At 39.2% G+C, this 25,550-nt stretch overlaps 1 protein-coding gene and 1 long non-coding RNA gene across 2 annotated transcripts; both read right to left on the bottom strand.

Annotated features, from left to right (window-relative positions):
* Nucleotides 1-4,706: 4,706 nt before the first annotated feature.
* LOC129193046 (uncharacterized) lies at nt 4,707-6,408 on the bottom strand (the record flags this gene model as incomplete). Its single annotated transcript, XM_054797804.1, has 1 exon — nt 4,707-6,408. A coding segment is annotated over one exon (1,632 nt), but the record flags the coding sequence as incomplete, so codon positions are not given.
* Nucleotides 6,409-6,787: 379 nt separating this feature from the next.
* LOC129181210 (uncharacterized) lies at nt 6,788-9,520 on the bottom strand. Its single transcript, XR_008570396.1, has 3 exons — nt 9,376-9,520; nt 8,843-8,976; nt 6,788-7,965 (listed from the first exon to the last, which is right to left on the bottom strand). It is a non-coding gene; the product is annotated as an uncharacterized LOC129181210 (long non-coding RNA).
* Between the last annotated feature and the right edge of the window lie 16,030 nt (nt 9,521-25,550).

Below are 25,550 nucleotides of genomic sequence, written 5' to 3'. Positions count from 1 at the left end.
ACCAGGCATTGCCCTAAAATATATAGCATGGCAGGAGTTTTTTTTTTTTTTGGGGGGGGGGGGGGTAATTCACCCACGGGGGCAAATGATGTGTGTGGCACAAATAAAAACTGCGTAAATCCCCCTCTTGACATCATAACCCACAGTATTTCCACCAGGCAATGATCTACTATATAGCATGGGGGAGTTAAGGACGGGGTGTCACCCCATGTGGGCTCATTTTGGGGGCAGCACAAATTTAAACAAGTAAACAAATATGGTATTTATTCTTTCTTGTGTCATAATCCACTGTATTTCCACCAGGCATTGACCTAATATACAGTATAACGTAACATGGCAGGAGTTAGGGAGGGGGCAGATGTTGGGGTTGGCACAAATGAAAACAGCGTAAATCTCTCTCTTTCCATCATAACCCACAGTATTTCCACCAGGCAATGATCTACTATAAAGCATGAGGGAGTTAGGGATGGGGGGGCATCACCCCACACGGGCTAATTTTGGGGGCAGCACAAATTTAAACGAGTAAAAAAATTATATTGATTCTTCTTTCTGTCATAATCCACTGTATCTCCATCAGGCATTGACCTAATACTGTATATATGTATGACAAGAGTTTGCAAGGGGGCAGCCACCCACGGGGGCTGATGAAAACAGTGTAAATCCCTCTTCTTCCATTGTAACTCACAGTATTTCCACCTACCAATGATGTATTGTAAAGCATGGGGAGGTTTGGGATGGGAGCATCACGCGGCTTAATGTTGGGGGCGGCACACATTTAAACGAGCAAAAAGTGGGCCTCATGCTAGCCGGAAGACTACAGTGTGCACCTGCGCAGCCACACCGGGGAAGAACTGTAATGCAATACATTTTTTTTACACATCATCATGTCTCCCTAGCAACAGTGCACAAAGAAAATGAAAGACATCACCATGGAAGTGAAAATGAACACCATACAAAGTTCAGAAAGAGGCGACATGCCTTTTGGTCCCACCTGCTTTTTTGAATGCTAACGCATACGAGAGGGATCATGGCATGGATTCCGTGGGCTGCTACAAAGAGGTCTGGGAGGAGAAGGGCTTGCCCTTCCAGACTAGCCTGGGACATATTTTCTATGTCCTTCATGTGTTCAGGGTTAGGGTTACACTGTGTGTACAGTGTGAGTAGCTTAGGAACTCATTGAGGCATAAATGTCACAGTCTAAGAACGGAACTCGTTCTGAACCTGAGGACCACCTGTATTTAAAAAGTACAGTAACTACAAAATAATATAACAACCTTTAAAAACAGTTATTATTAATGCAAGAAGGCCTTCCAAGTGTTTCTTGAAGGAAGGCCATTTTCCAGGAGTATTCATTTGCCAACACTATTGTAAGTAGCAAGTCAGTGGTTTTAAGTCGTAATTTATGTGGTGAAAAGATAGGAATGGGCCGCCCTCTTGATTAATCATCTACTTTGCCACGATGATCATTAATCAAAGACGTGTTCGCTTCCCATAAAAATAACAGTGTGCATATTCCAAAATGGAGACCAAAAATGACTTGAAAATGGCGCTTGTTTATGGGCTCCCAAATTGAATTTATGAGCATTTGAATGGGCCCGCTTCCTCGAGCGAGCGGACTCTATAATCAAAGGTTTATTTCCCTGAGGAAGAATGGCTGAACAGTCAGCACATTAAGCATGATAGATGATGACGAGCAGAGGGTCCAAGGGTCCCTTGTTCATTGGAATTGGCATAGCGCTCACAGGACTGCACTTTTCTTGCCTTTTATTAGGACGTTTCCTTTTGGTGCCAACAATCTTCTCAATGTAAATTCATCTTACGAGGCTAGTTGTTGACCTGCCATAGACAATTCAACTCTGAAAGTTAAGGGCTGATTTAAATGTGCGGTTAAATGCTCTCCTGTCAGAGCTTCAGTAAGCACACAACCCAGATGTGCCATGCCAAATGTAATTTCGAATTAAAATAAAGTTTAGTCTATCAAAACTCTTTGGATTTGTTTTGAAGATCTCTTGCTGCCATCTTGTGTACAATGGCGGTGCTCTACAGCAAGATCTGCTTATGAATTCAAGAATTTCAGAATCACTGAAACATTGTATTGACTTCTAAAGGATCATTAAATGATCTTTAAAACCAATGAAAATCAGATTATTATAGAGTAGGATGGCCAAAACCAGGACACTGGTTAGCAAGCAGATTCCATTTTTATTGGCCAATTCCGTTAACGCAGAAATCATTGGGCCCTACTTAAAGCATGCAGTAATGTAAAACAACCGCCATAAGAAATAGTCCTGGAAAAAGGGATTTTGATATCCTGGCTCCCTGGCCAAAGTTTACAATCCGAAGTGGCAAGAGAGTCAAAAAGTTTTCCCATGCCTGCTCTAGGGGAACGACACACTTGAATGCTAGCAAGTACAATTTCCTTAAAAGAAAACTGCACTTTTTTTTTAAATTTTGCGCATCATCCACAATCCTTACCCCGCCTCTCGCCCAAAGTCAGCTATGATAGGCTCCAGCATACCCCCGCGACCCCGAATGGCACACAACTATTCCGCCTATAAAGCCTTTTGAAAAAAACCTCCAAAAACCGCCAACATTGCTACATTTACATAATGTGACCTGCACATTAACCAAGCTACATTGTTATTATTGCCGAAGAACTACATTATTGGAGTAGTGACACCTTGCCACACCACACCGGCTAGCTACTAGCCGGGTGGCGACGAGCTTCACCACACGCTCGCCCACAGTGCCTCGCTCATAATGTCTCAGGCGACATCCGAAAGGTAACGCTATTGAAGCTGCCGACACTGCTGATGTGTTTTTGTGTCAACGCCATGTGTAGCGTTTCTTTCAATGTTGCTATATGAAATCAATGCACCCAGGAAGGAAGTTTTTGTAGGCGGAATAGGTGTGTTCCATTACATGCATTAATTACCTGCCTCTTTTAGTCGGTTTTGATGTTTAGCACGCACAGTAAAGAGAAAGACGTGGGTCCATGTCTCCCATAAGGATTGTGGCTGATGGGCAAAATTCCCCAAAAAGTGGAAAAAAAGTGCATTTTTTCTTTAAGTCCCCAGGCACTTCAACTTCCACAAGCCTCTGCAGTAATGAGTAACCACTCTGCAGCTGTCGGGGGCACACAGGAGGCCTGCCAGCAGCCACTGTGAATGTCAAGCAGATAGAACCAGGAGGACCCAGCCACCACATCAAAGGCCTCAACAAGGCAGAGCCTGGTGACTTTACAGAGGGGCCTGAAGTTCATCCAGAACCAACAACTTTGAGGCCCTGGTCATCTACAGTATGCCTCTTTAGGGGAGGTCGCATGCATCCCATCCTAATGGGGAGGGCATCCCTCATGTGAACATCAACATCCGTCCACCAGAACTCCCTCGGTACCATGAGTCTTTGTCCAACGCCAGATGACACATCAACATCAGACCAACATTAGACACATACCAACTGATGTCATATTCCAACGCTACCAGAATACAATCATACAAAGTTGCAACCAGCACTGAACAGCCAATCAACTCGTTTCAAAACCCGAATCACCATGCAAGCCTTCCTTCCAGTGACCGTCTGGAGTGTAGCCTCAAACACTATAAATGAAAGTTAACATAATCACATTCCAAACCATTTGCAATGAGCAGAGTTGAGTTTTATTGCCACGTAGTTTCACAACATGACAAATGTGGTACATATATGAATCACAGAGAGAGAGTAAAATACAAGTAAGGTAAAATGGTTCTGTAATAGACTGTGACAAGTGCCATAAATACAAAGCAGAAATAGCATGGAAGGAAGATAAGGTCCAATATGAAATACTGAAGGTACAGCAAAATAAAAACGTATGATATTAATAATGTTATTAAAAGGAGCAAAGCTAGAGCTCAGTCAGTTTTCTTTCTACATTCTGGCAAAAACCTGATTGTTTTTTTTGCGATACATCAACGTAATTGGAAGAATATCAGCTAAAAGTTTTAAGCTTAACCAATTTTAGGAAAACAGAAGACAATTCTAACCACAGGCACTTAAATGGGGCAAAAGTGGAACACAAGCAGGGAGTCTGAGACCAGCATACAGTATGTCATGAATAATTTCATACAACAAAACACTAATGTAACAAATTTAGCAGCGTTTGAAAGTTAACTATTAGCCCTTCCAATGGCAGAAGTATCATTCCTCTACCGCTAAAACTCAGCAAAAAAGCAGCTTCATTTACTCTTATCCAGTAGTAAAGCTATGTACATTTTCAAATATAATTTAACTAGAAATTTAAACCAAAAAAACAACCACAACCGCAAAACTGGAAAAATCAGCAGTAATTTTATAAGAATAAAGTCAAAATATTAACAAACAAAAGTTGTATTGTAATGAAACAAAGGTAAACATTTTTAAAGAATAAACTCATAATATTATGAGGAAAAATATGATCATTTTAATAGGTAAAAGTTTGAAATTTGTTATTTTTCTAATATTATGAGAAACATCGAGAGAAAAGCTTCTTGAGACGTCATCTGTACTTCTGTGAAGAAGGTGTTGGACGTTTCGCTCCTCATCCGAAGAGCTTCGTCAGCGAACTAATAAGTGCTAGTAGCCTAGACCTTAAATACAGTAAGAGTGGGCGGAATTGGTGTGCCAACACCCTCCTTCTATTGGTTCCTTACACTAAGCCTGGGCGGAGTAGTGGTATAATCCTATCCTGTTATTAACACCTCCGATAAAAGGGAAGTGTCGCTCCCTGAGTTGGGTATGAACGACTCTGATACTGGCTCGTTAGCATCTATTGTTCTGGCTCGGCCCTGGCTTCACCTCATTTGCAAGACTAAGAGCTGTGGGTTTTGGTCTCAGTAACCTGCTGAACACAGGGTCCAAATTAAACCTCAAACCACCATTCCGATTCAATGATGGGTTCTGTTGTTTGACAAAAATAGCTTCCTTTACTCCTCTTTCAAACCATCTGTTTTCTTTGGCCAAAATCTTTACATCGCTGTCCTGAAAAGAGTGATCGGTTGCTTTAAGGTGTAGCTGTACTGCTGATTGAGGACCACTAGAATTGTCTCTGCGATGTTGATAAAGCCTTTTTTGGCGCATTTGCTTAGTTTCCCCAATGTAGTGCTCTTTGCATTCCTCATCTTTACAGTGGATGGAATAGACCACATTGCTCTGTTTTTGGTTTGGAGCCTTGTCTTTAAGATGCACTAATTTTTGTCTCAGGGTATTTAGTGGTTTGAAATAAGTAAGAATTTTGTGTTGCCATAAGATCCTCTGGAGTTTTTCGGAGACCCTCGCTACATAAGGGACTACCACTCCTCTCCTTTTTGCTTCTGTGGGCTTTTGGATTTCTTTCCGTACTCTCTTCTTTTGACATTTGTTAAAAGCCCACCGCGGGTACTCACAGGTTGAGAGCGCTCTCTGGACATGTTGTGTCTCCTTTTTCCTTCCCTCAGCATTAGTTGGTGTTTGTTCCGCTCTATGTTGGAGAGTCCTAATAACCCCTAGTTTATGTTGTAGTGGATGGTTTTGGTCAGTGTGTTTGGCCTTTCTAAAGACCTCTGTAAGTAGCTGTCTGTCCTTTCCTATAATTACCTTGCAGTCTAAGAAGGCTAGTTTGATATTGGTGTCAACCGCATTGATATGATCTGTGAAAGACTGAATTTCCTGTTTTTTGATTATAACAAAGGTGTCATCCACGTATATAAACCAGTGCCTTGGTTTTGTCCCTGAGAAGGATGTGAGAGCCTGTTTCTCCATCTCTTCCATGTACAGATTTGCCACTATGGGTGAGACTGGTGAGCCCATAGCACAACCATGAATTTGTCTGTAAAATTTCCCTCTAAACTGACAATATGTAGTGTTAAGGCAAATTTCCAACAATTGGCAGATGTGGTCAGCACTAAGTTTTGTTCTCCTATGCAGAGTTGAGTCCTCGAGCAGTGTCTTCCTCACCACCGAGACTGCTGCTGGGGTGGGGACAGATGTGAAAAGTGAAGTCACATCATACGACACCAAAGTTTCCTCTGGCTCCAATCTGAGGTCTTTGATGCTCGCCACAAACCCTTTTGTGTTCTCTATATGATGTTCAGTGTTGCCTACTAATGGGGATAAGACTGTTTTTACATATTTAGCTACATTGTACGTGGTAGAGTCAATGCTACAGACAATGGGTCTGAGGGGAAACCCTTCCTTGTGAATTTTTGGAAGGCCATAGATACATGGTGTAGCCTCCCCAGGGTATAACCTATGATACATCTGTCTGTCAATTAGTTCTTCCTTCTCTAACTTTTGGAGACAGTCTATGATTTCTTTCTTATACCTACTGGATGGGTCCCTTTTAAGTTGCTCATATGTGTTGGCATCACTAATTAGACTTTTAATTTTTTCTTCATGGTCCAATGTGAATCGGAATGGTGGTTTGAGGTTTAATTTGGACCCTGTGTTCAGCAGGTTACTGAGACCGAAACCCACAGCTCTTCGTCTTGCAAATGAGGTGAAGCCAGGGCCGAGCCAGAACAATAGATGCTAACGAGCCAGTATCAGAGTCGTTCATACCCAACTCAGGGAGCGACACTTCCCTTCTATCGGAGGTGCTAATAGCAGGAGAGGATTATACCACTACTCCGCCCAGGCTTAGTGTAAGGAACCAATAGGAGGAGGGTGTTGGCACACCAATTCCGCCTACTCTTACTGTACTTAAGGCCTAGGCTACCAGCACTTATTAGTTCGCTGACGAAGCTCTTCGGGTAAGGAGCGAAACGTCCGACACCTTCTTCACAGAAGTACAGATGACGTCTCAAGAAGCCTTTCCCTTGATGGACAACTCCTGTACGACTGAGAGCCTACACAGACATTATGAGAAACAAACAAAACAGTGAATAATGACAATAATAATATAGTAATGTTAATAATAAGAACAATACAAATTTTTGGAAAATAAGGCTGACGAAAAAGTTATAAGGTTATGAAAATTAAATGTAAATATTATGGGAATAAAGTCATAATTACCAAAAGAAAATTGAAAGTTTAAATAGTTGGACAATTAAAAAAAAACAGCTGCCATTTTATGAGACTAATGTCAAAATACAGAGAGCGAAAAGCCATATGAGACAAAAGGTCACAATTTTTACAGAATACTCTCATAATATTATGACGAAAAATCATGTAATTTTAGCATAGAGTTAAAATATATTTTTAAAAAGGTTGTTTTCTACAAGTCATAATACTATGAGAAACAAAAAAACAATCAAAAAAAAGAGGTTGCAAAAAAATGTATAATACTACGAGAATAAAGTCATAATATTAAAAAGAAGAAATGAGTAGAAAATTAAGATTATTTAAGGAGAAAGTTTTAAAATAAATATTTGAGAAAAAAGAAATATTTCAGAAAAAAAGCAAAAAAATGAATAAAACAAAGCAAAGACCGAAATTCATATGCTTTTCCAGCTACATCACAAAGCTGAGATGTAGTTTTTTTTTTAAATATACAGCATAGAACTTCTTAGCATATCTACAGTATGTGTTGCTTTACAAAATATCAGAGTGGCCCTTGCATCTTTTCATTTTTCACTATGTTGCCCTCGGTGGAAAAAATTCTTTGATGTAGACCTTGTACATGCGCCGAAGAATGTTACTTATTTTGTATATGTCTTTTATTAGCGAGCCTCTCAAGCCCAGTGACTTCCATTTCCTTTATTTCCTTTGGGGACATTTGTTGTGAATTGTGAACAAATTGGAGGATGACCAACTCCCGGGAGCAGATTGTGTTCAATCTCAGATGTTAAAATGTAATTTCTGATATCTGCCAACAGGTCTACTTTCTGAGCTCATCATGTTCATAGACACACTTTGAGGTGTTTTGTCACAGTTTGACGATAAAAAAAATAAAATGCATCCATCCAAAATTCCAGGCACATGGAGCGAAGACATCAAGGAACTGGACAAATACTGAAGATGACATCATCTAGACTACAAGGAAATTAATAACACTTAATGCAGCTTGAAGTCATTGACAATCAATAATAACAGCTTTAGAATAATAAACATAGATTATACCAAATTCAACAATATTAAGAAATATATTCTAGTCAATGATTATCACTGATAAGTTGCTACTTAACCTGCATCCATAAATGACTCATGAATTGTGTGATTGAATCAAAATGTTTTCTCCAGTATACATATATTTATTCTAACTCTCTATTAATTGATTGTGTAGCACTTGTATACACCGATATACTAACAATACTACAGGACCAGATCTAGGTTCAGAAGGAGTGGAATGAGAATGTGTAAATAGACCAAAGACCAAAAGTTGAAGTTTGAGCCGGCAATTTACTAACAACAAATTTCAGAAAAAACATACAATATAAACAGCATAAAGTGATCCAGGAAATTGAAACGTAAATAAAAGAGAGATTATTTTTCCAATGTCTCTAATTTTAACTTGAGTTATTTTATCAATCAGAGAGATTATTTTTCCAATGTCTCTAATTTTAACTTGAGTTATTTTATCAATCAGACCGGTCTGTGAGTACTTTTCCCAGGTTAGGTTAACAGCTAAATAATTTCTAATGATATTTCTATTTTTGTTGAGTTAACTCTTTGCTCAGGAAAGAACCAATTCCAAGTATGATTCAACCCAAAATCAATTTCAAAACAAATCACACTTTCACCACAAAATTGCAAAGATCTTGAAGGATACACAGCGTGATACACTTTTCAGTCTTTTTCTACTCAGTTCAGAAGTGTATTTGACTTCCAATCAAATGTTTAAGTGGAAACCAAATGAGGAAATCCAAAGATAGGGTTGAGATGAGGAAAATAAAAGAGTCAATGTTCCTACCGCACTGGCAGCAATGTTCACCAATAGGAAACGATTCACTTGTAATCACGACGAAGGTTCTAGAACTGTAGTCCATGGATCGGGCTCGCCATCTTGTCTCCACTGTAGAGGTGTCTCCCACACTCTTACAGGTGCTTCAATCCAATGCAAAAGGTACAAAACGGAAAAAACCTCATGAAGATAATAAGTCACTCCAAATACTGTACATAAATCACAAGTTCACATTTGCTTATATCAACACGGCTATGACATACACCTCAGCCTAAAATGGCGGCTAACGTTTCCATCGCGTTGGCTACGGACGGATAACTTTGGTCATTCTCAAACATATAGCACAAATAAACATTTTCCCACCTCACACCCCATATATATATATTCGCACATATACAGTATATTCACATATAACATTCTCAGAAGGGCAAAATATTAACTGCGTCACAACTATTGTGCTTTGTAGCTCTCTGCACATACACACATTAGTCCTGCACTCTAACTACACACAGTTCAAACTAAGTTCCAAAAACAAAACTCACCAAAAGTCAATTCTTACTCACTAAGATGTGATGCTGGTGGCTCATCGACCAGGTAAGTATCGGTAAGTATCTTTTTAGCGATCCTTAATCACTTTACATTTCACTTTTCCTCTCGGCAGTTGGCTCTGTGCTCTCAGCTCGTCGACTCCACTGCTAGCGCTAAGAAGCCTCGCTCCCTTAAAGGGGAAGTGCTCTGATTTGTGTCCAGGGACGTTTATTGTTCTTAAAGGAACATGAAAACATTTTCTCTTTTACGGTGACTTTTTATCAAGAATATGCACACATTTCAATATTTTAAGACATATTTATGAATTTTAAGGCTCATTTGTGTAATTCAAAAGGGGAATTTTACTCATTTTAATAGTTTATTATTTATAAATCTTAATCACTTGTAATTACTGATCACATGGGTTAAACTTCTTGTTTTAAATGTGGGTTACAATTGTCTCCTCTTATTCTAACTTATTTATTTCTATTTTATCAACAGTATACAGCTTTAATGTAATTTTTAGAAACATTTAAATGTTTTTCTTTATTGTTGTATTGATTTTTTTTTTTTTTTGCAATATACAAGCTATATAGCAGTGGTGTCCAAAGTTTTTCCACTAAGGGCCACATACTAAAAAATGAAAGGAGCAAGTGTCATGGTCTGTGTTGTCGTTCTGCTGCCGCCTGCTGTTTGTTATTTGTAGTGCATGCTGCCTTGCCGAGGCGGAGCTGGCGACACACGCACCTGCTACCAATTACCTCATCTGCTCTTAAGTGGGAAGGCAGCACTGCAGTGCCAGATTGTTCTCTGTTCTTCGCCTGCAACCTGCGCCAATCCTGCTTTCCTGTATTTATGCTTATGTCTTGTGATTTCCTACTTTTTGATAGTGAGTAGTTTTGTTTCTCTGGTTCAGCTTGTCCGCTAGCATTTTTTCCCTGCTTGATTATTCGGCAGCATTTTCAGTTCACTAGTGTGTTTTTTTCTACCCTGCGGCACATTTTGGCTGGCAGCGATTTTCTTGGCACTTTTGTGGCTTTGTCTTTTTGTTTTGGACTTTACCATTTGCGTTTGGACTGTTACTTACCTTCGTACGACACTTTTTGTTATTTAAATATTTTTGTTACTTCCAACCGTGTGCGTGTTTCCTCTCTGCATCGTGGGTCCAAATTACCTACCGCGCTACCCGTGACAGCAGGGATGCTAAGAAAGTGACATATATTTCAGGAAAAAATGCATCTCATCTTTGTGATTTAGGTTAAAAAAAATATTAGTATGAACTTCGGTCTTTTGCTCTTTTTTGTCCCACTTTTATCTTTTTTTTTTTTTTAGTTTACAAATATTTCAACTTTCTTCTTAAATAATCTTCGTAAATGATCTTTTCAGAATATACAATACAGTCAAACTTGTCTATAGCGGCCACTAGAGGGAGTCTGCAAAAGTGGCCGCTATAGACAGGTGGCCTCTATAGACAGGTTGGCGTCCAGTTTGAATGTTGACCAGTAAAGGAAAAAAAAGGGGAAAAAATATAATTTTGACCAGTAGAGGGCACTGCGGACTGCGGATAAAAGTTGTACAGCACTACTAGGCTTGGTTCATGGTTTTAATCCTGAACATGCATGAGTCAAACAGTAGCACATCACATAGTACAATTCACAATTTTGCATGTCCAAAAAGGAGTAGGAAGAAACAAAGCTTATTTAATCCTACCCCTCATCAGTTTCACATCAGTTGCAATACATTTATTCACCTCTTGTTCTTCCAAGTGTACTTTGTAGGTCTACATGACAATGTAGTGCAATCATAGCCAAGTTTTTTACTTACTAAAAGGAAGCTAGAGGCTTAATAATAACTGATAGAATATATCCACGACCCACAGAACAAAGCTGTGCTAGTAATGTCTTACGCTTGTTTTTAATATTTTACTTTTTATACGGCAGAGTTGTCATTACAGCTTTAGTTCATCAGGAAGTAACGGTGGGCGTCCCGAGCGGGAGAGCTAGGCTCAGTGCTAGCTGTGAGTTTCGAGAGAGTTGGGAAGTGTGTTTATGTTGGCGTGGATGTAAAGTCCTGCAGTGTTCTGCGCTGTTAATAAAGCCATTAAGGTGCATCGGTGACGTGAGTCTCTCCTTCCCCACAACAAGCGGCATTACAGTATTGACCAGTGCACACCAGGAAATAAATGGTGTCATTTTTTACAGGCATTGGCTGGACAGCTATGTAGTGGGGCTTGTTTAACCTTTGCCTTGTGGGCAAGCAGGAAGGAGAGACGATGCTGAGAGATGTGTGTGTGTTCTGAGCTGCTGTCTGGTGGCCGCGTTCAATAAATAAAGTTGGCAGAAGCAACAGGAGAAGTTTCCTTCTTTGCTTCGGAGCTGAATAACACTGACAAGTTAACAGACTAGTAGCGAACGGAAAAGGAGACGGCTTTGTTTGTGTCGAATACAGAAGATGAGGACTTTGATGGATTTGTTGATGAGGATTGATGAAAAATAACGTGGGTAAATAACGGGGTAGTATTAAATAAGCTTTGCTTCTTCCTACTCCTTTTTGGACATGCAAAATTGTGAATTGTACTATGTGATGTGCTACTGTTTGACTCATGCATGTTCAGGATTAAAACCATGAACCATGATAATAACAAGCCTAGTAGTGCTGTACAACTTTTATCCGCAGTCCGCAGTGCCCTGTACTGGTCAACATTATTATTATTTTTTCCCCCTTTTTTTTCTTTTTTTCCCTCTACTGGTCAACATTCAAACTGGATGCCAACCTGTCTATAGCGGCCACTTTTGCAGACTCCCTCTAGTGGCCGCTATAGACGAGTTTGACTGTACTTCAATTAAGTACAACCGAACTCAGTTTTGCTCCCGCTGCCGCATGCATGCTAGCGTATGTTTTTTTTTTTTTTTTTATTGTAGCGTCGCTGGGAGCACGTCCTGTTCCCAGCCTAATTTGCGATAATGTTTTGGTGCAAATGCTTTTAAAGTTACATGTTTGACCAGGAAATAGCAAGCTGAAAAGGAGACAGCTTTTTTATGTGGAACAACTGACAGTTTGTGTGGATCTTGTGAATGATTGTGACTGAGCTAGGACTCAGTAATTAAAGTCTACACACGACGGCTTCATTGATTGAAAAACGAACCTTTTTCGTGCATGAAGCTTCTACTTGAGTTGGTAATGTGGTCGCTATATGCGGTCAGATATTGACCAAGGGAGACAAAATGGGTGGCCGCTGGCCGCGTTGGACAGGTGACTGCTATACACAGGGTCTATAACATCTAAATTTGCTGCGGGGGATTTTTCAGTGGCTGCTATAGGCAGGTGGTCGTTCTATAAAGGTGGCCGCTAAGACAGGTTTGACTGTACTTTATTCTCATAATATAACTTTATTTTCATGATATATTTTTTCCCCCATCCACACTTTCTTATAATATTACAACTCTTTCAAAAATTACGTATTTTTTCTTTAATATTTCAACTACACGCTACTGAAATGACTTTATTTTTCCTCCTTTATTTTTGTAAAATTGCTACTTTTTCCTCATTAGAATATCACTCTTTTCTCAATATTTTCACTTTATTCTTTTAAAATTACAGCATTTTTTCCCATTTCTGCCGTTTTGTGTTCTTAAATTTTCCAACTATTTCAACTTTATTCTCGTTAACTTTTTTCTCAACATAATTCTCAAAAAATTAGAACATCTCACGTTTGATTTTTTTTAAATTACATCTTCCTTTTATATTTCAACTTTATGATACTAAATTGATTTATTTTTTCTCATATTCCAATGTTATTGTCATGAAAATATGACTTTTCCTTTACAACTTATTTCTGTTAATATTTTGACTTTACTCTTGTAAAATTACTGCTGTTTTTTTTTTAAGTTTTACAGTTTAATATTTTTTAAATGTGCCAAGGGCTGCACTTTGGACACTATATACCATTATAGTATCATTTTTTCTTCTATATTCCTATTCATGTCTTGGTATTTTATTTTTCAACTTTCTTTTCATACAGGAAGTGAACAAACTTTAAATGACAAATTATAAGTAAAAGGAATATTAGTAATAGTGACTTGCGGTGAGGTTCATGGCTGGTGAGGCACTGTTTTGAAATTGTTTTCTAATACTATAGTCCAATTTATTTATTTTATTAACTGACAAACATCTGTGCTGGTAGGTTTTATTTGTATATGAAACATATGAACCATATCCTTCTCCAGGGAAAGCTCTGGCACTTTGTTGGAAACGTCTGAATGGTGAGCTTGGATATATAATCCTCCATCTTGGCAGACAGAGTAATTCATTCATTCAGCAGAGTATAAAAATATCTTTAATGCATTTGACTTGTTGCTAAATAGCTGCTATAGTTGGACCTGCTGTAAAAAAATGCTGGCTTTTAATAATGCAGTGAGAGGTCTGCCTCACCTGCCTCTTCTGGCTGCACCTCACCGGTAAGAGATACGGACAAGGGGTAGGATGAAATAAGATCAACTTCTTCCTACTCTTTTTCAGACATGTTGAATTGTGCAAATGTAGCCACGTGTTGAAGCATGATGGAAACACATAAACCGTACCATACCATACTATCCATTCATTTTCTATAGCGTGTGTTCTCATTTGAATGAGGATGAGGGGTAAGCTCGATTACCAAAAAAACGACACTTGACTCGGCAATGAGATACAAACGATACTGGAAATTTACTCATATGTTTTCGAATTTCAATACGTATCCCTCCTCTCTATGGATAGAAAATTGTTATATGACAAAATACTATCTATAGTATAACCAAACACACAAATTCCAAAGGAAGAATGGTGAAAAACCTTTTTAAAAAAATGATAGAAAATGGCCCCAATGACAAACAAAAACATACCTTGTTAAATTTTGGAATGTAATCAATATTTTTGGCAAAAATGTGCCCTCTAAGGTCACAAGTACTTGGGAAGAGGAACCACCGTTATACACGATGTCCCTGGTTTTACGAGACTTCAACTTATGCATCAGAGAACTAACTTTGAATAACCACCAGGACGGCCATGACAGGGCATGTGCTGGGAAAGGATGTACCCCACTATGTCGGAGAAGAGGCAGGGCACACCCACAAATGGTTGGCAATCAGTTGCAGCGAACAGCTATGTGTTAGCTTTCAAAATGGGCCAAGTTTGTCCCATTAGTGTTTTCTTTTATGAAAGGATTCATGACATATGCTGGTGTCTGACTGATCACTTGTGTTTGACCATCCATCCATCTTTTTCCGCTTATTCGAGGTCAGGTCGTGGGGGCAGCAGCCTAAGCAAGGAAGGTAAGACTTCCCTCTCCCTGGCTACTTCGTCCAACTCCTTCTGGCGGTTCCCAAGGTGTTCTCAGGCCACTTCAGAGACATAGTCTCTCCATTGTGTTCTGGGTCTTCTCCGAGGCCTCCTACTGATCGGATGTGCTCCAAACACGTCCTCAGGGAGTTGTCTGAAAGGCATCTTGACCAGATGCCCGAGCGCATGATCTGGCTCCTCTCAGTGTGGAAGAGCAGCAGTTCTACTCCGAGTTTCTCCCGGATGACAGTGCTTCTCACCTTATCTCAAAATAAGAGCCCAGCCACCCTACGGAGAAAACTCATTTCGGCGGCTTGAACTTGATGTTTACCCAATTCAAGAGCGTTCGGTCTGAATCGTCTTCGGTTTTGCTCAAATCACATACGCTGGCTTTTTGCTGACGTTATTCTAGTTCCGTGGACATTTGCTTATCGATATTGAGCAGCTCCCAATGCAACACAGACACGGCCAGGTTTTGCATGTTCGCGGGGTGCAGGAGGAAAAACCCACGCAAACATGGGGACAACATGCGCATTCCGTGGAGATTCAAACCTCGGCTGTCCTGTCAACCTCTTCTCCACAGTGCTGCTTGACAACATAAAGATGAGACCTGGGAATTCCAAAAGTGATCTGTCGACTTAGAGTTAGTAAACAGATGAGACAAATATTCGCAACACTTAAGGCACTCTTAACGCACTGCCTTTTTTTTTTTCTCCTCGTGTGGATTCATGGATAATTACATGCCCACTGGAGATGTAAGCTCATATGAGAGAAGGTAATGAAAGAGGATATAAAAGATGTCATCAAAAGGAATACTTAAAATAGGACCTACAGGAATCAAAAGATTTGCTGGGTAAAAAAAGGAGTGCAGCTACTGAAGAAGCCCTGGGGTTGTGACGCTCTCAGTTAAACCTCCTCTTTTTTGGACGATCTGTGTTTTTTAATCAGGTCTGTGAGCTCACTGAGTGGGTGTGCATGTTGGAGAAATGGCTTGGAGTGCTGCAATTATATAATAGAAGACATTAAAATAGCGAGGAGTGTGTCCATTTGTTGAGTTTATAATGTTCTTTGGAAAGATACTTCAATTCACTGTGTTTTTATCTTAACACATACAATACACGCAAGTATTGTCATGGTGCTAGGGTTGCCAACCGTACACACCCAGTATTGAGGTGAAAAGGGACACACTTTGTCCCGCAATACCGTGAAAATCAGAAATAGTTGTGAAATGTCATTTACAGTGAATTGTCAATGAATGAATGACTGGGTGCTTTATAGGAAATTTTGCGGCAAACTCATTCTCATTCCCATTTTTTCTGTCACCAATGAGAGAAAAAATAGCAAAATTCACCAGCTTGTCTGTTAATCCCTGGTAGTATCATGTAAATGTGGAAGTACACGCATCCTATCCCTCTCCAGGAAAAGCTCTGATACTTTGTTTTAAAAGTCTGATCACCTGATGGTGAGCTTGTATAAAAACTCTTGATTAAAATTTTAAGGCATGTTTAAAAATGTTAATAATTTACATTTTGTACTGTTGGATTTTAAGGAGATTCTGAGTAGAGCTTCAAAATGAAAATAGAGGAAATGTGAGTGAGACAAACTAATTTTAAGCAATTTATTACAAACAAGCTGATCAAAACTTTAAGCCCATAGCTCAAAAAACATCTTAAACTCCCCTAAAATTGAAATAAAATGTTCAAAAAAGATTCAGATGATAAGCTGCGCCATTCTTGTTAATCACCTCAAAAACTGGTTTGGGCATAATATGCCAGTGTTTCCAGGATACTAGTGGGAACGCTGCTCCTGGTGGTGAAGACAGTTCCACTGTCTGGAACTGATGTCCATTTTTGTAAACTTCACTCCACTGTCTGTAACTGATGTCCATTTTTGTAAACTTCCCTTGCCATCCATCCCCAAATGTTCTAAATTAGATTTAGATCAGTGAACACACGGGATGGTCCAAAAGAGTGAGTTTATTCCTCCGGAAGAAGTCCTTTGTCAGGCGGGCGTTGTGAACTGCAGCGTTGCCCCGTTGAAAAAGCCAGTCGTTACCACACAGACGAGGGCCTTCTGTCATGAGGGATGCCCCCTGCAACATCTCTACATAGCCAGTTGCCATTTGACGCCCCTGCACAACCTGAAGCTCCATTGTTCCATTGAAGGAAAAGCACCCCAGATTATGATGGACCCCCCCTCCACTGTGTCGGGTAGAAAACATCTCAGGTGTGATCTCCTTGTCATGCCAGTAACATTGGAAGCCATCAGGACCGTCAAGGTTACATTTTTTTTCATCAGAGAATAAAACCTTTTTCTATTTTTCAATGTCCCATTGTTGGTGCTCTTGTGCAAATTCCAAACAGATATTTTTGTGGTGTTGAAGATGACAAAGCCTCTGAAGAGGTTTTTTGTTCTTAAAAGCCTTCTGGCAAATGCCGTCTAATGGTTATTGGACTGCACTCGGCACCAGTAACAATTTTCATTTGGGCAGAGGATCAGCCCGTGTCTTGACACACAGACATTCACATCCTCCAGCATTCATCTGTATTTGATCAGGAGATGTGTAAATTCAGAGACTGTTACTTACGAGAAGAGTAAAAAAGATTAGAATCAAACACATTCATACATTCATAACACAGTTTAATGGACAAACATGCATACAAGGTTATACTGGGATAGTTTATATTTACAGTTACACAATTCAACATGTCATTATTCATTTTTTTATTTTTCATGTGCAAAGAGCACGACATCACACACGGTGAAGTGTGTTTGCAGAAGTAAACATGGTCCCAGTTGGTGGTTTCAGTCCTGGTGCATTTATAGCAATTTCAAGGACTTTGTGTAACCGGAATCAATATTTTAACCAAATTATTTCCTGTAGGATGAAGAAGGAAGAGGGCAATAATTGTGGCTACGGCGGTTTGTAGGGTACTGCAACGTTGTTTTGAGGAGCGTGTGAATGGATGGACGTTGACAAGAGCCGCTTCACTGACACGGATTTTTAAAATCATTTTTGGTTGACAAGAAGAACTTTCGCTAACATCTACAGCTGCAACCGGTCCCCTCATATATCAATTAGTACGCCCGCCATTTCTCTTTGCGCCTGTCTATCATGGAATTGTGACTTTTGTCGCCTTTCGATGACATAAGTCAGATACGCTACCTGCACGTTCCAACTGCAGTAGAATTGGACACACATCGGATTTATGACCGCATACGAAATAGGCCTGGGTCGCATTTGAAAAAAAAACGAACCTAATTGTACTGTTCACAATGACATAAAAAAAAAACACGTATAGGTGAGTACATTTTCAAACAGCTAAAATAATGCATAAAGCAAACTTGTCATACAATACTTTTCTACAAGAGAGGAGAAATATGATCTCAGGGAAAAACTAAACTTAAAACACTTATACGCAAGAACAACGCTAAAAACCCACAAGTATGTGGAATCAAATTATGGAACGGACTGAGAAAGGAACTCAAACAAAGCACCAAGATGAGCGATTCCAAGAAATTATTGCATATGACTATTATTTATTATGACTGTGGAAAAACCTTGACGACTATATTTCCATATTGTTCCATTGCCTTATCACTTTTCTATGTATTAAAAAGATCACATATGAAATACAGGAAGTGAATACATGTACAGCAATAGATGTGAAACGGATGGGGGGTAGGATTAAATAAGCTTTGCTTCTTCCTACTCCTTTTGGACATGTGGAACTGTGAATTGTATTATGTGATGTACTCCACTGTAACTTGTATGCATGTTCATAAAAAATTAAACCATAACCATAACCATAGGTCACATACGATTGAAAATCGGAACTGACCTGCAGTGTGGATCAATGTTCCCTCTAAGCTGCGCGCGTGCGCAATCGCGCACTGCTCTCGAGCTCTCTATGCTGCGCACAAAATATAATCCAACCTGAACTGTAAATGATATTTCATTTCAAACACATAACAATTTATTCTGTAGTATTTTGCAATGCAACGGAGTGAGTGCCAGGAAACGACAACAAGCGGAACATAAAACACTATGATGAGCACTGTCTGTTTTGGTCCTGTTCAATTTTCAGGGTGAAATAGTGCCACAACGGGCTGCTTTAAAACAGAAAGTGAAAGTCAAATAAGGAAATTAAAGTATACCTATTTAACAATAAATGGTAAACAAGATAATGAATTGAAAATAAAATAATAAACTAGGGGTTTTCAGCAAGATTCAAATGGTTAATTGTGTATGAGACCATGGCTTATTTTGTCTGAGATATTGAATAAAGAAAGCTACATTGTGGAATCCTCCTTGCCGTCTGTTTGAAACCACTCATATACAAAATATAACAGAATCAAAGTTGTCAGTTGTCAGGTTTTGAACATACTCAGGTTTTGCGATACTACAGTGTGCACGTCTGATGTCGCTCAGGTCGTTTTTGTGTATGTGCAGATACTTGAAAAATTAGAGGGAACATTGTTGTGGCTGTAGCCTGAGTTTACTACGCAATGCGGGTTTTTATCATCTATTAACCATGTTAGCTTAATAGTCAATTAGAGGAGCTTAAAAAAATAAACATACTTTGGGCCAATAGCTTGAAGCTTGAGCCTGAATAAAATGCAGCCTTTACAACACGTCAAGCTAGGCATTCTTATTTAACTTGATTGATTTATAGATAACCTTCGAACTACCTTGTTCAAATTAAAATTCCTCCAGTGTCCTTTGGGGTCATTGCTCCCACTCCTCTAAAGTCTTCTTTTATTTCCACCCACACATTTTGCTCTCGGCTATAAATGCATGTATAACATTTAATGTCGATGTATTTTTCACACACCTGTTTGTCATGCTAATGTACTTTCCTGCCTGTTACATCCATGGACATATTGAGCTGTGAGTTTTAACTTCATCATTCGCCTAAAGTATCTCTGAGGCCAATTCTATCAGAAAATCAATGATTTATGGTGGCTGGGGCATTCATTTTGGGGACAAATGTATATTGATAAAAATGTCCTCTGAGCAGCAGAAAACAACAAACATTGCAGCGCTCTCTGTAGGGACTGAAGTGGAAAACAGTGATATCTACATGCTCACATCTGGCGCCCTTTTTCATGTTTATTTTCAGCTAAAATGGATATGCTCAGATCTCTTGGGGCTCTGTAGATCTTCTCAGATTGGGCCACATCTGACTGCCAGATATGGTGTACTCGGCCAGGGGATTTAAGCTGCAGCTGAAAACAGATCCAGGAGCCTCTAGTTTGCGTTTACATTGTCCAGTCCCTCGGGGATTTCACTTTTTTAGGGAGGCTGTTGAGACCCAAAAAGCCTGATTTCGTGGCAGCGTTTTCAAAAAGTTGTAGCAAAAGTTGCAAGGCTTATTTTTTTTCCGTAACATTTCATCAACTTAGGATTTTATGAATTTGTTATCAATATTTAAAATGTTCTTTATAACCGTAACCCCAAAGAGCACAGGAGTTCAACAAATCTAACAAAATACGCTTAATTTGTACATTAATGTTTCACTCGTTGTTGTATTACCACACAGAAACCTAACTTACAAGTAGATGCTAGAACATTGAGGAACTGTTGAGCGCAATCTGTGGGGTGATTTTTGTTGGTAAATGAGAAATGATGTGAGATTGTCATCAAGCATCAACATCTCTGTCAATGAAAACAAGCAAGTGAGGAGGTGGGTGTCACACTACGCTGTGACACCTCGGTGGTTTTATATGGTATTTGTAGTGGCGTCCTATTTTCGGTCTAGTTACTGCTCTACCTTCTGTTCTCCTCAGACGCTGGTCCTCCTGAGATGGGCGGAGCTGCCGGATGAGCACAGCTGTTTCTCATCTACACGTTTATTTAATCCCCGCGGCTGCAGATGGATGGCGTGGGATTATTCCTCGAACTGGACTGCTCCGTCAACACGTCGTAATTTCCCTGTCTTCCTAGACATAGTACGGCTTCCGTTTTTGTTTTTGCTTTACTGCCTGCTCATCCTGCAGCCCGCCTGTTACTCAGGTTGTTTTTGTTCATTGTTTAAACTTAGTCCACTCTATCCTTTTCTCACGGTGCTCCGGAAAGTTTGCACGGTAGTTTTTTTGTTCCTGCTACTTACTCCCAAGCAATAAAGAACATTGTTGCTTACCTGAAGTTGTCTCGCTACTGCATCCGGGGATCCTACGTCCGACTCCAGGCAATAGGCGTGACAGTGGGTGTGTTTACATACTATATTACCATGAAGGCTTAGCATTGTAGACGGGAACTGGAAGAGGGGATACGGTCGTCAGAGCGAGTACGAGAGTTATGTGAATGCGATTTCACTTGAATAGCGCTTTTCTACCTTCAGGGTACTCGAAGAGCTTTGACACTGTTGGCTCATTCGCCTACTGATGATGCAGCACCAGGAGAAACTAGTAGTTCAATATCTTGCCCATGCATACTTCGACATGGTACTAACCATACACAGCAATGGCGTGCTGTCATCCTGTAGCGCCAAGCCAAAAGTGGAGCTTCCTAACTAACTGGGGCCTGTTACACACCCCGCACTGAAGCAATGAACACCACGGGACGGTGCCAGCGCGAGTAACTGCTCTGCTAGACTTTTTTAGTGCCAACGGGCATGATGGATTATGGCAGGCTGGAGGACATTTTGTGTGTGCATGGGGACTGACCCTACCCGATGGTGGACATTAAGGTTCTTGTGGATGAACAACAATACCTAATGACTAATGACTAATGACTTACCTGTGTTGGTGGAAGATGGCTTGGGAACCAGTTTGTCGGGTCCGGTGGTCACCCGTTCCCAGGCCAGAGCCAGTGCTGAGGACAATCAAGAGCAGAAGGAACACTCTTGCTGTAATCACCTTCTCAACCCTAAACAGTAGCTTATTTAAAAGGGCTTCAAAGGGTCAGCAAAGGTCCCGCCGCCAGTAGCGCTTTGAGAATGGATTCATGGTTTAATTTTATTTGAACATGCATGCAAGTTACAATGGAATACATCACATAATTAAATTCACAGTTCCACATGTCCAAAAAGAGTAGGAAGAAGCAAAGCTTATTTAATCCTACCCCCATCCATTCCACATCTTGTGCAGTACATTTTATTCACTTCCTGTATTCCATATGTGATTTTTTAAAATACATAGAGTAATGATGAGGTAATGTAACAATAAGATGATGTAATTAGTAATAATAAATAGAGACAAGCATAACAAAACAAGTTCAAGACGCTTCTGCCTTGTATTTTGCAAACATCGACTGCTTGTATTGTTTTTTGAATTCGCTCATCTCAGTGCATTGTTTGAGTTCCTTACTCAATCCGTTCCATATTTTAATTCCACATGCTGTGGGTTTTTAGCGTTGTTCTAGCATATAAGTGTTTCAAGTTTAGTTTTCCCCTAAGATCATATTTCTCCTCTCTTGTCGAGAAGTATTGTATGACATTTTTGGGTAGCAGGTTATTGTTAACTTTATGCATAATTTTAGCGGTTTGTAAATTTACTAAATCAGCGAGGTTTAATATTTGTGATTTTAAAAATAAGGGATTTGTATAATTTATATATACGCGGCATTAGAAATTATTCTCACTGATCTTTTTTGCAGTACATTTAGCGAGTGAAGATTGTTTTATAGTTATTACTCCATATCTCCACACAATAAGTTAGATATAGTAATAATACCAGAGAATAGTTCATCTATTATGATCCCCAGTAATTTATTTTCGTTCACTTTTTCAACGTCCACTCCGTCTATTTGTATTTGGTCGTACATGTCCTTTCTGCTATTACCAAATAGCATTATTTTAGTTTTACTTAATTTCAAGGATAATCTGTTTTTATCAAACCACCTTTTTAATATGGCCATTTCATTCGTGACTTTTTTAATTAGCTCTTGTGTGCTTTCCCCAGAACAAAAGGCAGTAGTATCATCCGCAAATAATACCAACTTTAAATCTTTCGTCACTTTACAGACGTCATTTATATACAAATTGAACAGTTTTGGTTCCCATATTGACCCCTGGGGTACTCCACATGTGATATTTAAACTTGCAGATGTGTATTATCCTAGCTTTACAAATTGTTTCCTGTTTGCTAGGTAGCTTTTAACCCAATTCAAGACTAATCCTCTGATTCCGTACCTTTCTAATTTTGTTGTTAGGATTTCGTGATTAATTGTATTGAAGGCTTTTGTGAGATCTATAAATACTGCAGCTGTGCACTTTCTGTGGTCTATAGCGTTGGTAATTTCCTCCGTGATTTCCATCAGTGCCATGGAGGTTGAGATGTTAGCTCTGTATCCGTATTGACTATCTACGAGTAATTAATTCTTATTAATACATTTGTCCAACCTGTTATTAAACAGCTTCTCGATAATTTTAGATAAAGGTAATAAGGAAACTGTTAATTTGTAAATTGATCTTTGTCTCCATTTTTAAAGATTGAAACTACTTTAGCTATTTTCATTTTGTTAGGAAATTTTCCAGTCTGAAATGCTAAGTTACTGATATATGTTAACAGTTGTACGGTCTTATTGTTTCCATTTAAATTCCATTACAATTAGTTGATGTTTTTGCTTTACAATTATTGACAATGTCAGTGATTTCCTTTTTAGTCACATCAGTGAGAAACACAGAATTAGGATTCCTATCTATAGTTTCATTCTTCTCTTCCATTGTCCAGAATTTTTGCAATTTCTTCTTCCAATGTTGGCCCAATATTTACAAAGTAGTTGTTTAACATTCCAACTACCTAATTCATATCATCATTATTAGTGTTTCCGACCATAAAATAACAAGGGTAGTCCGCTTTCCTAATGATGTTCCTTACAATATTACTAAAAATACCCCAAGTTGCTCTGTTATTTTTATTCTTATCTCGTAATTGACTGTAATGTTCCTTCTTACACACTCGCAAGATTGTTGTCAACTTATATTTATATGTCTTTATATGTATTTTTCTACTTGTTTAGTTTGTTGAATTATAAATTGCCTGTATAATGTATTCGTCTTCTTACAGGCTTTTTTTTTAGTCCTTGCCAGGGACAATTCTTATCATAGAGCTCCATATAAGTGTGTAGAAAGTATTCATATGCTTCATCCACACCTTTTGCACTGTAGACCTTCTCCCATCTTTGTTCTTCTAGATCGGGGTCACCAACGTGGTGCCCGCGGGCACCAGGTAGCCCCCCCACGACCACATGAGGTGCCTGCAAGCCTGCTTTTCATTCAGGTTTTCAGTTAATAATGAAAGAACAGTAGAAAGAAATGCATTCTGAAATACAAAATGTGAGTTGTGGACACCAGCATTTTGTTAATGTTCTGGTAAAACAAGCATATTCGCTTTGTTTGGGTTTAAAATAAGCTCTAATAATAAATGTTACAAAAATGAGTAGCTCTTGGCCATTTTCATTTTGTAAAAGTAGCTCTCACAAGGAAAAACGTTGGTGACCCCTGTTGTAGATCTTTCCTGAAAGCGCTGACGCTATCCTCTGTGCGTAGTATTTTAAAGGTCTTTTTGGCCTCCATCTGTCTTTTATTTTAATGTTCGTTGTAAATTTAAAACACAGGAAGATGGTCGCTGATATCGTTGACTCAAACTATACATTGTATTTATGAAGTCATCTATTTCCTTGTACTTATGTGGATTCACAAGATCAATATTGAAGTCTCCACATGCAAAACTTTTTTTGTAAAACATTTTTTTGACCAATGTCTGTATAGGTCCTCAAACATTGCAATGCTTGAATTTAGAGTTTTACATATGCAACTTATACATTCTAAGATGTTATCAATAGCAAATGACATATTCTTTACCATTTTGTAGTTGAGATGTTTGTCCATGTACACAGCCTCTCCTCCTCCACTTGAATTATTCCGGTTTATGCAGGTCACTTCATATCCTTCCAGCTCAAAGTCCATACCTTTGTTAGCATTAATCCAAGTTTCCGAGATTGTGATTACTTTGAGGGGTTCCTTGAATTGATTCAAATATTGTTTGATGTTGTTAAAGTTCTCATATACGCTTCTGCTGTTTATGTGGTTAATTGACAAGTTATTGCTGATATTAAAATTATTGTTGTAGTTCTCCTCCGTATAATAACAACAGTCATTTGTGATATGAGAAAAAAAGTTTGTGTCTGGATCTGTGTCTTTTTCCAATTCTAGTTGTTTGTGATCTTTGAATCAAAATGTGATTGTGGCATGATCTTCTTGTGGCATATTAATGACGTTGGAGCTGTTTCCCTTTTTCCATGTTGGTATGGTCCTCAGTATTTATCTAGATCCTTGATGTCTTTGACAACAAGAACTCTGGCCTCTGGCCTTCCATTTAATTTGATAAAGATTTTGCAATTAGCACTCCAAGTACCGTGTATCCTTCCTTGCTTCCTCAGATCACGTGCTCTCTTGGCGATTTCAACATTGCGTTTTGTCAGATGGTCAATAATGTAGACGTTTGTACCTTTCAGCTTCTTTCCTTGTTTCAGCAGTGCGGTCTTGAATTTCCTGTTCGTGAACTTGACGATGATGACGGGTGTAGCTGTTCCTGCTATGCAGTGGGATGCAAGTGTTGATGGTTTGGATGTCTATGTCCACCTCCTGAGATTGCAAAAAAGTGACAATTTGTTGAAGCAACATCGACTTCGTCTGGTTCGTTCTTATTCCCAACAGCCCTGACATAAGACCCGGCTTTGATCCGAAGCCCTGTCACGATCATGTCATTCATTTGTGTGTTCTGATCCGTGTCATCTATGGTGATTTTCAGTTGCTCAATGATAATGTCTTTTTCTTCAATCTCTTTTTTGAGAGTGGCTCTCAGTGCTGCATTACTTTCCTGTAATTCTTTGTTCTCTACTCTCACACTTTATACTTCATCCTAC

Source organism: Dunckerocampus dactyliophorus, chromosome 1 (assembly GCF_027744805.1).
Source record: "Dunckerocampus dactyliophorus isolate RoL2022-P2 chromosome 1, RoL_Ddac_1.1, whole genome shotgun sequence".
Classification (NCBI taxonomy): Eukaryota; Metazoa; Chordata; class Actinopteri; order Syngnathiformes; family Syngnathidae; genus Dunckerocampus; species Dunckerocampus dactyliophorus.
This window is presented reverse-complemented; position numbering and strand designations above follow the sequence as displayed.